Here is a 13,188-nt window from a genome sequence, read left to right on the forward strand (position 1 = left end):
CGTTTAAAAGATTTTTAAATATTTGTATGCAGATTTTTTAAGCTTGATCTGTTTTGTCATCTGAGGGGACTTTGTTCAAAAAGTTATTTAAGAAACTATTTTTATTCATAAAAAACTACATTTTTGGAGGTATTTTCGAATCGGTCCAGCTCACTTAAATCTTAATATTTTTCCGAAATATTTTGGTGGACGTCTTATAATATAATCAATTTTGTAATCTCGGCGGAAAAACCGCAACTTTTTTTGGTGATGCAGTCTAATGTACATATGTATATAGATAATTAAATAAGTATGTACATACTTATGTTCATGCTTATGTATATGCATACATATGTAGATTTTGATATTATATTTTCTAATATTTCATACACAATTAATATATATATACGACATGAACATTTACCATGACTGTCTACCTGGTAATGTGATCAAGAAAGAATGAATAAATGAAAAATTATGCTTTATTCAGTATTACTTGAATGACGAGTAAAAATGTATTCATCATTCGAAAGTGCTTGAATGAGGAATAAAAATGTATTCGTTATTTGAAATAACTTGAATAATGAATAAAAATTTATTCATCATTCGAAAGTGCTTGAATGAAGAATAAAAATGTATTCTTATTTGAAATTACTTGAATGATGAATAAAAATTTATTCATCATTCGAAAGTGCTTGAATGAAGAATAAAAATTTATTCGTTATTTGAAATTACTTGAATGATGAATAAAAATTTATTCATCATTCGAAAGTGCTTGAATGAAGAACACAAATTTTTTCTTATTTGAAATTACTTGAATGATGAATGAAAACTTATTCATCATTCGATAGTGCTTGAATGAAGAATAACAATTTATTCGTCATTTAAAAATGTTGAAATGATGAATGAAAACTTATTTTTTATTTGAATAATAATTCATTCAAAAACGCCCATCCCTGGTCTTCTGTATACTGTTTATTCTGTGATAATACTCTCTTATGCAACGCAACTACTTCGGGATTTTTGGGACTAATTCGATATTTTTGGGACTATTTCGATATTTTCGGGGTTCTCGGGAATATATCGCGATCTGCGGGACTACTTCGGGATTTTTGGGACCGATTCGGATTTTTTGGTACTATTTCGGGTTTTTCGATACTACTTCGAAACTTTCAGGGTTCTCGGGGATATTTCGAGATCTTAGGGATTTTTGGGACAAATTCGGAATTTTTGGGACTATTTCGGGTTTTTCGAAACTACCTCGTGATTTTCGGGATTGTCGGGTTAAATCGGGGTTTTTGGGACTATTTTGGTATTTTTGGACTATTACGGGATTTTCGAGATTTTCGGGACTATTAGAGGCGAGACTACTTCGAGATTTTCGGGGTCCTCGCGACTATATCGGGGCCTTCGCGGCTACTCGGGAGTTTTGGGCTATTTCAGAATTTTTGGGACTATTTTGGTAGTTTTGGGACTACTTCGAGATTTACGGAGTTCTCGCGATTATATACTTCGGGATTTTTGGTGCTAATTCGGAGTTTTTGGAACTCATTTCGGTTTTTCGAGACTTTTTCGGGATTTTCAGGATTTTACCTCCCATATAACGGTAATTTTCAGATATACGAAAACTGCGATATTTTAATAACTACTGAAGATTATTCACTCAAAATTGATACATACTAACAATTAGTTTCAGACGAAAAATAAGGATATTGCAAATTTTTGGATAATGGGCGTAGCCACGCCCACTTATGGTTACATGTGTATATCTTGGTAACCGTTAAAATCTTTTTATTAACAAAAAAACTAAATTTTAATATTTTTGCGAGGTATTTTGGCGGAAGTCTTGAAATGTAATAGATTTTATAATTCCAGCGGAAAACAGTACCAATTTTTTTTTGATGGGGAGTGATGCAGTCTAGTGTACATAAGTTGACTATGATTACTGGGCCGTGCTATCATAGTAGCACAATGCCACTAAGTGCATTTTAAAATTTTCAGGCAATAGCCTCATGCAATTATCGATTATATTTTTGGTTGTTTGTCAATGTTATTGTGGCTTGTTAACATTTTATTTTTAATATTTTTATTGAGCTTTGTACCACGATTGTTTATTAGGAAAAATTGAAAAAGCAACAAAGTCTAAGCGGTAGAAGTTATAGCACTATTTCGGAGATCACCACATCTCCTCATCAGACTTCTTTTTTCTAGACTTCAGGCCTCCCTCCTGATGAGGAGATGTGGTGATCTCCGAAATAGTGCTATAACTTCTACCGCTTAGACTTTGTTGCTTTTTAAATTTTTCCTAATAAACAATCGTGTTACAAAGTTCAATAAAAATATTAAAAATATTTTTTGTTGTTTGTGTGAAATATTTTATTTTTATCGGTATTTGTTTTTTAATCAAAATATGTTGAAATAAGAGTGAAAATAAAAAAACATTTTGTCATACAAACTCGCGCGATCATTTTTTTTTATATATATATATATATATTGGGGGTGTTTAACCCCATACCCTCCTTTACTACTAATTCAACGCTGAACAGGAAAGCGGGTACGATAAAAACTGTTTTCTGTTATTTTTGTTTTTTTAGATGTGGCAGCACTCTTCTAATGTCAGTGTGAAACCATGGTTGAATCAACAGTTCTGTATTGATAATGGGCGTAAGCATATATAAGTGCATAATAATTTTAAAAACATACTAAATTTATTAAAAAATACATCATAAATGTAAAAAATATGTTTTTATTTCATTGTGCGGGGTTTAATGCACCAATTTTGCCGAAGTGTGTACGTAAATATAGTGCTTATTGTCTGAAATAGCGCCGAGAGGTTAGTTCAGTTCATAAATTTTAACCTCAAATAACTTAAAAACTATAAACCTCCGGCGGCTAAAGGTATATATATTTGCAATCAGGAGAAACCCCCTACCCTCCCATAAACACCCTTTTTTTTGTACGCGGGGGATGCCAAACTAAAATTTTCCCTTTAATTTACTTTGCTTGCCTTATACATATATAGCTCTGCGGATCGAATTTTAAAATTGATCCAATATAAAAGAGAAATATACTTTCATTACAAACTGTTGAGAATATAACATGGTCAAAATAAAGTCGACACTAAGGCAAGTTCATCTTTTTGACATTATTTCGAACGAGTTTAACTTGGAATATATTACATAAGTTGCGTTCCCTAACTCGCAAGAAGTTGCAAGAATTTACAGGAATTTCCCAGAAAGCGTTCCCGTACTCGGTTCTCTGGCATCTTTTGCCTTTTGACAGTTTTACAGGATTTAACCACGAAAAGTTGGGGAACGCAACTATAATTTGATAATAGTTTTAAGTACATACATATATTTATATTCACGTTTCTCTCACTATATTTAAGATATTTTTCTTCATGTACATACATATGTATTAGAGGTATACGCCGCCGGGTCACGCCGCCGTTTTTTGTCATTTCTCACGAGCCGCCGCCGAGTTACGAAAATATCAGCGCGGCGGCGGCGGCTTTCGGCGCCTAAGGAATTTTGTACAAAATTTTCATGTTGTATGCACATTGAAATACATCGTTTGAAGGAACTAAATACTACTCGTATAAAAACATTATTTTACAAAATGAAAATTACATTTCTAAAGGGAGTTTTTTTTTGCATAATTTGGGCCACTGAACATTTAAAAAAATTTTCGATCGAAAACGTTTATTACAGTTAAATTGGGGTCGAATACTGGTAATCTGACGATTTTTTCCGCAGTATACAATTTTTTTCAATACTACAACAATACTACTTTCTGATATACTACATCAACAAGAAAGTTATAAGACATCAAAAACTTTAACGCCAATATCTCAGAAAGCAGTTTTAACAGAAGCGCCTAATTGCATCTAACTCCTCAATTATTGGAGATAAAACAAGACTAGTTTATTTTCCTGTGTGTTTGTTTAAATATTTTAAACAGTATTTTAATAAAAAGGAAACACTTCTTTTTGCTAATTTTTACATTCGTAAGTTACTTTATTCTGGGGTCCCACAGACGTAGGTGGCTGTGTGAAAATCACGTTAGTATTCCTAAGTAGTGGTCAAACCCCAGGAAGGTTTTGCTCCCGCGCATCGCAATATTTTCTACACAGAGTTAAAGTCCCCTTTTTTTTGGTAAAAACTACTATTATTTTGCATTACATTCTGTTCTCCTTAGAAAAATTTGGCGCTTAATATATTAGTGGAAATTTTAACCATTTATAAGCCATTTTTCAAACAGTGGGTCAAAAAGGCCCGTTCTGGTGGGAGTTGATGGGTTAAACTTTTGGAAAAAAGTAGGCCAACCTTATTTTCAATATATAACCCGCAAAAAATCGTAAGAACTCTGTAGTTTAACATAACGGTTGATAAGCTTATTGCAAAAATTTATTGATAGCGACATCAATTACCCCAATAACTTAAGCCTTAAATTTTTTTATTTCTTTAAATTGAAATAGTGCATACGGATTTGTAGAGTTCATAGAGATGTATGTATATTAGGGTGCCCATAGAAAATCGTTTTTTTGTACGTCAGTACTACACATTTTCAAATTGTGGAAATTATCGATGGTCAAAATTTAAAAAATTCTTTGAACTTCAAGCAAAAATAGTCATTCATAAACTCATGAATCTAGAAAATCGTATTTTCTGACCTAAATCGACAGGCCGCGACCTCTAAATGGCCTTTAAAAAAGCTATAAAAATAGGCAATAATATTTCTCATAAAAACGAATCAAATTAGGGGGTAGGGTCTTTAAATTTTCAAAAAAAGCATTTTCGATGGGAAACCTAATGTATATACTATATAGACTTTCTTCTGTTCGCCCATCCATCAACAGCAGTCACTCAACATTTGAATTCAATGAATGAATTAAATAGAATTATAATCTGATGACATGAAGCCTCATGGCTCTTTGGAGTCTACCTTATGGGCAGTAGCGCCGGCTTTTCCAGACGTCGCCGCTGCCGCCGATTCTTTTTGAAGTTGACCACGCCGCCGCCGCAAAGCCTGTCGGCATAAACCTCTAATATCTATGTCTATGAATGTGCATTTGGAGGATGGTTCCGTGCGCAGAAGTGGAAAACTTTTGACTGCCATTCACCTGGGAGTGGCCAGAAGCGATTCTTGTGCGTACGGTTCAAATCGCAGCTCACAACGTCCGGATATTTATATCCACGTATCCTCTGGGTAGCAAGCAAACACCCGTTTGGGAGCGAGCTAAAGTGAGAAGGCGTAAAACTTCGCGTGCGCTGGGTTTGGGTCCCGCCACGTTAAAACCCCGCCCAAAAGAAACAAACAGCCTCGGATGAGACCCCCTTTTATTGATGACGACCACGGCAAACGTATAAAGGACTATGATTTAAGGGTATGCACCTGGAATATCCGGACCCTTAATGGGGAAGGTGCCTCTGCCCGGCTGGTTGATGTCCTCGGGAAGACAAAGGCTGACATCACCGCCATCCAAGAAATGCGATGGACGGGGCAAGGTAAAGTAAGCGTAAAGCCTTGCGACGTCTACTACAGTTGCCACGTAAAGGAGCGCAAATTCGGTGTTGGATTCGTGGTAGGAGAGAGCCTCCGTCGCCGAGTACTGGCGTTCACCCCGGTGGACGAACGTCTAGCCACAATCCGCATCAAAGCTAGATTCTTCAACATCTCGCTCATCTGCGCCCATGCCCCGATGGAAGAGAAGGATGAGGCGTCCAAGGATCTCTTCTATGAGCGCTTGGAACGTACATATGAGCGCTGCCCCCGACACGATGTCAAAATCGTGCTTGGCGATTTTAATGCCAAGGTGGGCAAGGAAGGGATCTTTGGCGCCACTGTCGGAAAATTCAGCCTCCACGACGAAACGTCCGATAACGGACTGGGGCTGATCGACTTCGGCGGGGCCCGAAATATGGTAATATGTAGTACAAGGTTCCAGCATAAGAACATCCACCAAGCTACATGGCTGTCTGCAGAACGAAAAACGAGAAACCAAATCGATCATGTTGTGATAGACGGAAGGCATGCTTCAAGCGTTTTGGACGTACGTACACTCCGAGGACCAAACATCGACTCGGACTACTATCTTGTTGTAGCCAAGATACGCACCCGCCTCTGTGCAGCAAAAAATGTGCGCCCAACAATGCAAGGAAAGCTTAACGTCGAAAAGCTGCAATCACAACAGACGGCCAATTTATTCGCCACTCGACTCACACACCTGCTCTCTGAGTGCACTCTTCAACAATCCGACGTACGCGAGCAGTGGAACCACATTTACCGATCATTAAGTACCGCCGCCGAAGAATTAGTTGGATTTCAGCGAGCCCGAAAGAACAACTGGTACGATGAGGAATGTCAAGAAGCCGCAGAGAAAAAAGATGCCGCCTACAGGGCCACGCTGCGATCAGGCGCAACGCGAGCCATGTGGGACCGTTATAGGGAACTGAAGAAGGAAGCGAGACGTATTTGCCGCAATAAGAAGAGAGAGGCCGAAATACGTGAGTGCGAAGAGCTTGAGATGCTGGCCGGCAGGAAGAACGCCCGAAAATTCTACCAGAGGGTTAGGCGACTTACGGAAGGTTTCAAGACCGGGGCGAACTCCTGTAAGAACAACAATGGCGACCTAGTGACCGATGTCCAGAATACACTTAAATTGTGGAGGGAACACTTTTATAACCTACTGAATGGTAGCAGCGCTGAAAGTAGTGAGGAAGACGAACCCGAGTCCCCAGTCGATGATGATGGAGTAGCTGTCCCACCGCCTGACTATGACGAGGTACGTATAGCGATTACGCGGCTGAAAAACAACAAAGCTGCTGGAGCTGACGGCCTGCCAGCCGAGCTATTCAAGTACGGCGGCGAGGAGCTGATTAGGTGCATGCATCAGCTCGTATGCAGAATATGGTCAGATGAACGCATGCCCGACGACTGGAATTTAAGTGTGCTCTGCCCAATCCACAAGAAAGGCGACCCCGCCATACGCGCCAACTACCGCGGAATTAGCCTTCTAAGCATAGGTTACAAGGTCTTATCGAGCGTATTGTGCGAAAGACTGAAGCCCACCGTCAACGAGCTGATTGGACCTTATCAGTGTGGCTTTAGGCCTGGAAAATCCACCATAGATCAGGTATTCACAATACGCCAAATCTTGGAAAAGACCCGCGAGAATAGGATCGACACACACCATCTATTTGTCGATTTCAAAGCCGCTTTCGACAGCACGAAGAGAAGTTGCCTTTATGCCGCGATGTCTGAATTTGGTATCCCCGCGAAACTAATACGGCTGTGTAAAATGATGTTGAGCAATACCACCAGCTCCGTCAGAATAGGGAAGGACCTCTCCGAGCCGTTTGATACCAAACGAGGTTTCAGACAAGGGGACTCCCTTTCGTGTGATTTCTTTAATCTTATGTTGGAGAAGATAATAAGAGCCGCAGAACTGAACCGCTCAGTCACAATACTTTATAAGAGCGTACAATTGCTGGCGTATGCCGACGACATCGATATTATCGGTAAAAACAAGGGCTACGTCTGTTCTGCCTTCTCGGGATTGGATAGAGAAGCAAAGCGAATGGGTCTGGTTGTGAACGAGGACAAAAGGAAGTATCTCCTGTCATCACACAAACAGTCAGAGCATACGCGTCTTGGCACCCACGTCACTGTTGACAGTTACAAGTTTGAAAAAGTAGACGACTTCGTTTATTTGGGAACCAGCATTAACACCAATAATAATGTCAGCCTTGAAATCCAACGGAGAATTACTCTTGCCAACAAGTGCTACTTTGGGCTGAGTAGGCAATTGAGAAGTAAAGTCCTCTCTCGTCGTACAAAGATCACACTCTATAAGTCACTCATCATGCCTGTGCTGGTGTATGGCGCGGAAGCATGGACAATGAAAGCATCTGATGAGGCGGCTCTTGGAGTTTTCGAGAGAAAGATTCTGCAAAAGATTTACGGACCTTTACGCGTTGGTGATGGCGAATATCGCAGACGATTTAACGATGAGCTGTATGAGCTTTACAACGATATAGACATAGTGCAGCGAATTAAAATTCAGCGGCTCCGCTGGCTTGGCCATGTCGTTCGGATGGACAGAAACGCTCCTGCTCTGAAAATATTCAACGCGGGCCGCGATGCTGGTAACAGAGGAAGAGGAAGGCCTCCTCTGCGTTGGAAAGACCAGGTGGAGAAGGACTTGGCTTCACTCGGCATTTTCAATTGGCGTCAGTTAGCACAGAAGATAAATGACTGGCGTGCTGTTTTGGACTCGGGCAAAATCGCTTAGGCGGTTACAGCGCCAATTAAGAAGAAGAAGAAGATGAATGTGCATTACATGATTTTTTGGTTATTGACAATAATAAAAAGCAAAGGTATGAAACCAAATAGCATTTTTTAAGTTTTTTCTAACTTGACACTTTGATAGAAAAAAGTGATACATTTGATAAATTTTTTGTTTTTTTTTGTACGATACATTTTTTCATGGTGCCGCGGCAACACTACTACAAAGTATGGTAGAATATTTGTAAACTTTTTATTCGCCGAATTACACTGTAGTAACCATATATGTAATACTTCTATATTGCTAGTACACTGTGATCGCAATGTGTTTTCGATTTGAAGTGAAAGAATGAAGCGCCATATCAATACAGGGACGGTTCAGGGAACTAAACAAACAGGCAAACGTTTTACGGTCTCATGTTTCCTTTAAGCCGCATATATATCCGAGCCCTAACCGCGAAAATAACACAAGCGATTTTTTTTTTTTAATTCAATGCACAATTTAATGCAAAAAAAGAGCATCTTCGTCTTTTCATTGCCCATTTCTCATTTCGCGTTCGATTCTAAAATAAAGGCAAACGGTGAGAAAATTTTGTGTCCGTTTCTTAAAATGTCACACTTTTGTAAAGCAGAAAACGTACATTATCTGCCTTTTTAAGCTTTGTTATGGGAAATGGTTATCCCGAAAATCAGATGGTGGCTTAAAACTAGGGATGAAACGATACAAGTAAATACAAGTACATACTCGATACTTTTCATTCGATACCAAGTAATTTTGGCATCAATAATTTTGAATACATATGAGTCGCCCTGTGCGTTTTGGCAACTTAACTGCCAGCGAAAACCGCGACATAATGCAAAATGTCGCAAGTCGACATAATGCATCCAATTGCTTCGCCAAAGTCGAGCGTTTGCAACGTTTACACGGCCAATTGTTCGAGTGGAAGTGTGAAGTGGATAAATGTTCAGTACAGACGTTTTAACGCGATGCAAAAGTCACTGAGTAACTCTATTATTCTTCGCGTTGATAACATTAGCGGGCAATAATAAAGGTAGGGGCAAATAGCTATGTTATGAAGGAAAGAAAAAGAGTTGATTCAAAATATAAAATAACGCTTAGAAAACACTAAAATATTAAATGTATCCCAAGCCCAGAAAATTTAAACGCTATCTTCGAATCTAATCTGTAGAAAATATATATATATTTATTAGAGTGGTTCAAGAAAACACTCTTTTTGGAAATTTATAAACGCTAAATCAAAATATTGTTGTTTGTTGTTTGTGAGAAAAAAATACACGTATTTTTTTATTTTGAAAAGAAACAAATTTTTTTGGAGGTCGCGCTAATCAGTTTTTTATGTAAACGCTGATTGGGTATTTTTTTTATTTTCGTGACATGTTATAGGGCAGCTAAAAGTATTGTTTTTAAATGTAATTACTCCGGTATTATTGGGGAATATTCCATTAATTACATACCTGTCTCGGACAGTTAGAATGGGCATAGTCCCCGAAAATATGCTTTCGAAAAGAGACTGCTAAAATTAAAACGTTGATACTGAACGTTTTAAGCATTGTCATGTGTTCAAACTCATTACCAGGGGGTTTCTGGAATCGCTGATTACGCATATGATGTCAGTTTTTCAAAATTCAAAATGGCGGATGCAATATGGCGACCAATAAAAAAATGATTTGGATCCGCCATTTTGAATTTTAAAATCTGCTGATGTCAGATTCGTGACAATGCGTAAAACTTTCAGTCTCAACGTTTTAATTTTAGTAATTTTTTAAGAATTTGATAGCAAAATTGGATCCGCCATTTTCCGCCCCAAAAATTCCCGAGCTCCGAGTTTGGAACCAATCCAGCAATTTTTTTTTTCAAATTGATCACCATTTTGGATCCGCTGTTTTGAATTTTGAAAAACTGATATCATATGCGTAATCAGCGATCCCAAAAATCCCTGGTAACGAGTTTGAACCCATTGCAATGCTTAAAACGTAAACAATATTCTGACTTTTACACTCATATTCACGAGAAAATTTGCTGCTCAACTTTTATAAAAGCAACATTTCGGGGAATTAGGTAAATAATCCCAGCCAGTAAAATATCCGGAAACCTGATGTTTCATCCGTTTTCCGATTCCTTTTTCAGACGTTTTTCAGATCAATTCTCCCATTAAAGTGTTCATCCGAAACGTATGTGCAGAAAACTATCGAAAATAGTTCTAAAACGGATGCGCTTTCGGCTGTTTTCCTGAAATTTGTCAGATTCAATTTTTCCTTGAAAACGATTTCATTATGAACTTCACAGAAACTTTTTCATAATCACAGGAAACCAAACAAAAAACAATTTTAAGATTCAGCAATTATTTCAATTTGAATAAATAATTTTAATGGGTTGCTTCTGACGGAATTCGAACCTGGGACCTCCTGAAAGCTAACAAATAGTAGCACACTTCTCTGCATACTCAGCTACTGGCGAATACGTATAAATGTTTTCAAATGCTCAGTTTGAACAAATATTTTAAAATTATTGTTTTGAAATAAGATGATGACATTTTTCGGACACGAAAAATTAACACATATGGAAATCGTTTTCTGAACGTGTCCGGATACGAAAAATGTACGAAAACTGCACTTTCGGCAAAAAGTACGTTTCTCTGCTGGCTGGGATTGTATTTCAATAAAATTGTGGTAGATTTTTTAAATGTGTGGTAGTTGTGGTTGAAGTGAAAAATTACCGGAAATGAGGTAGATCTACCACAATTGTGGTAAAGTGGCAGCACTAATGTGTACTTAAGCATGCGATCATGTGTAAATGGTTGTTACAGATACATATGTATGAGTGTGGGCCGAAAATCCGCTTTTTTACAATTTTTATTGGTAATAGCAAAAATATGGTTCATTATGCTCTATGTATACACATTAGAAGTTTGCTCAAATGGCAATAAAGCTTACCGTTCTGTATTATTAGCAACACTCTGAGCTTCGACTTTTTGAAACTCGAAAGTCACTCGCTGTCCTTTTGGAACTTTGATCTTCCATCTGCAGGAGACATAAATTGGGACCCGATCAAGCATGTTCAATGACAATACACCAGCATCGTTTTCAACCTCGCGGAAACAAAGACCATATAAACGCTGGAATCTTAACTTAAATCCCCGATACAAATTGCTTTCTTGGAAAGTTATAAAGCGCAGCGTTACTGCATTTGTATCAATTTCTAATACTGGCATTGTTGTGAAATTTCCGTATAAAACCGTTATTATTTCAGGATTATCGCTTATCGTGACAACTTCTATACGATCTGACCGATTCAAATTATTATTTTTGTATGGCAAATCAATGTCACTGAAATTTAACCGCATTCGTGATCTGTAGGGCATTTTTATAGTATAATCGCAAACGGCTGGCTTTGGATAGGACCCAAGCGCCGGGTAACCATGTGATGTAATGTCCCCAGCTACATCTGTATAGGTACCGCCACAGCTGGAAATAGATACATTCAAAAGAAAGCCACTCCGAGGCTCGCTTATATCGGTTAAATAATGAAAACGAAGAATATTTCCGGTAGATCGAATTACATTGGGCTTTGTGCAGAAATGTCCCAAACTTCGTGACAACTCAGTCGAGCCATCAAAAATTTCTATGAATTCTTTGTCACAAAACCGAGTATTCATACTGAAATGGTCCAAAAATTCAGCTTGCAACGTTTCGCCCACAGGACCTATTATAATCCAATTGCACTCTGTGTGTGGATTGGGTACGTTGGGATAATTAGGCGAGCTAATGTTAGCTGATCTTAGATAATGTGTTAGTTGTAATTGGGTATCACAATCACCGACTTGTTGATAAGTCAGATTGAAGTCAAAATCTTTCTCAAAGGCATTGGTCCAGTTTAGATTATATTTAATGGTTAAGCGGCTAGTTGAAGATTCTAAGCTTTTAACGTTACGACCTGCTTGGTTGCATATGCGCCCAGGCGATAATATTCGCGCATTGTCATCGAATCCGTCGTAAACTACCGCATATTGTCGGCAAGTTTGAGATGTGGGCACAAAATTTGTTCCGAAATCAAAAGTAAGGGCGATCCTTTTACCAGTAGGGACTTCAATATGCCATATACAATAGGAGTTCGAGCTCCGGGAGCGCATTACATTTTTCGCCAATATATGTCCTGTAAGCCCGGTCATGTTAGAACCGCAAACAGTCTTTGCCAACGAAGTGAATCCCGTGCGATTAACACTGGAATCCGTATGTAGTACAAGTTTTAAATAAGGCGTGCCTTCAACAACTTTAACAGGACTAATAGACATGTCTTTGCTATCAGAAATATCCAATTCCTTATGCCAATCTCTTAAATTATGAGATGTTAGGATACGCAAATAATCTGATTCCCCGTAAGCCTCAAGTTTAACCTCATATAAACTCAGCAAAATATGCTCGGTAGCATCTTCTGGTTTTATGATCCATGTACAGTCCAAGTCATTAGCATAGCCATTTGGATACCCAGGCGAAGAAATATTAAGGCGGTTGTTATAATTTAAGACAAAAGTCTTAGCGCAATCACTTCTGGACAGATTGGTTTGTGTGACACTGTTATTGACAGTTTTCCAATCGATTTTGAAAGGCTCTAGCTCACTATTACAACTGACTAAATACAAAACGTTGCTACTGGATGTATATTGCCAAGGCGATAATTGGATAGGTATTTCCAAAGCCGTGTCATCAAAACCATCATACAGCTGTTAATAAAATAAAAACTAGTAGTGTATTATAAAGTTCTTTGAACAAATATGTAAATATTCTTACCTTCAAGCCGCCGTTATACTCTTTAAAGTTGATGCAAATAAAATTCCCCCTGCTCTGTAGAATTCTCCAGGTATAAGCCTCGTCGTTACGAGCGGAAATTAAAGGTGGCGATTC

At 38.2% G+C, this 13,188-nt stretch overlaps 1 protein-coding gene across 1 annotated transcript in view; it reads right to left on the reverse strand.

Annotated features, from left to right (window-relative positions):
* The window catches only part of LOC118739767 (cubilin homolog), a gene marked incomplete at its 3' end in the record, with an annotated part of 488,997 nt that overhangs the window by 61,950 nt on the left and 413,859 nt on the right, over positions 1 to 13,188 (reverse strand). Inside the window, 2 exon segments of the mRNA XM_036471274.1 lie at positions 11,221 to 13,007; positions 13,075 to 13,188. Coding sequence (XP_036327167.1) covers positions 11,221 to 13,007; positions 13,075 to 13,188 — 1,901 coding nt within the window.

The sequence above is a fragment of the Rhagoletis pomonella genome, unplaced genomic scaffold (genome assembly GCF_013731165.1).
Source record: "Rhagoletis pomonella isolate Grant_MI unplaced genomic scaffold, Rhpom_1.0 Rhpom_scaffold_00005, whole genome shotgun sequence".
Taxonomy (NCBI): domain Eukaryota; kingdom Metazoa; phylum Arthropoda; class Insecta; order Diptera; family Tephritidae; genus Rhagoletis; species Rhagoletis pomonella.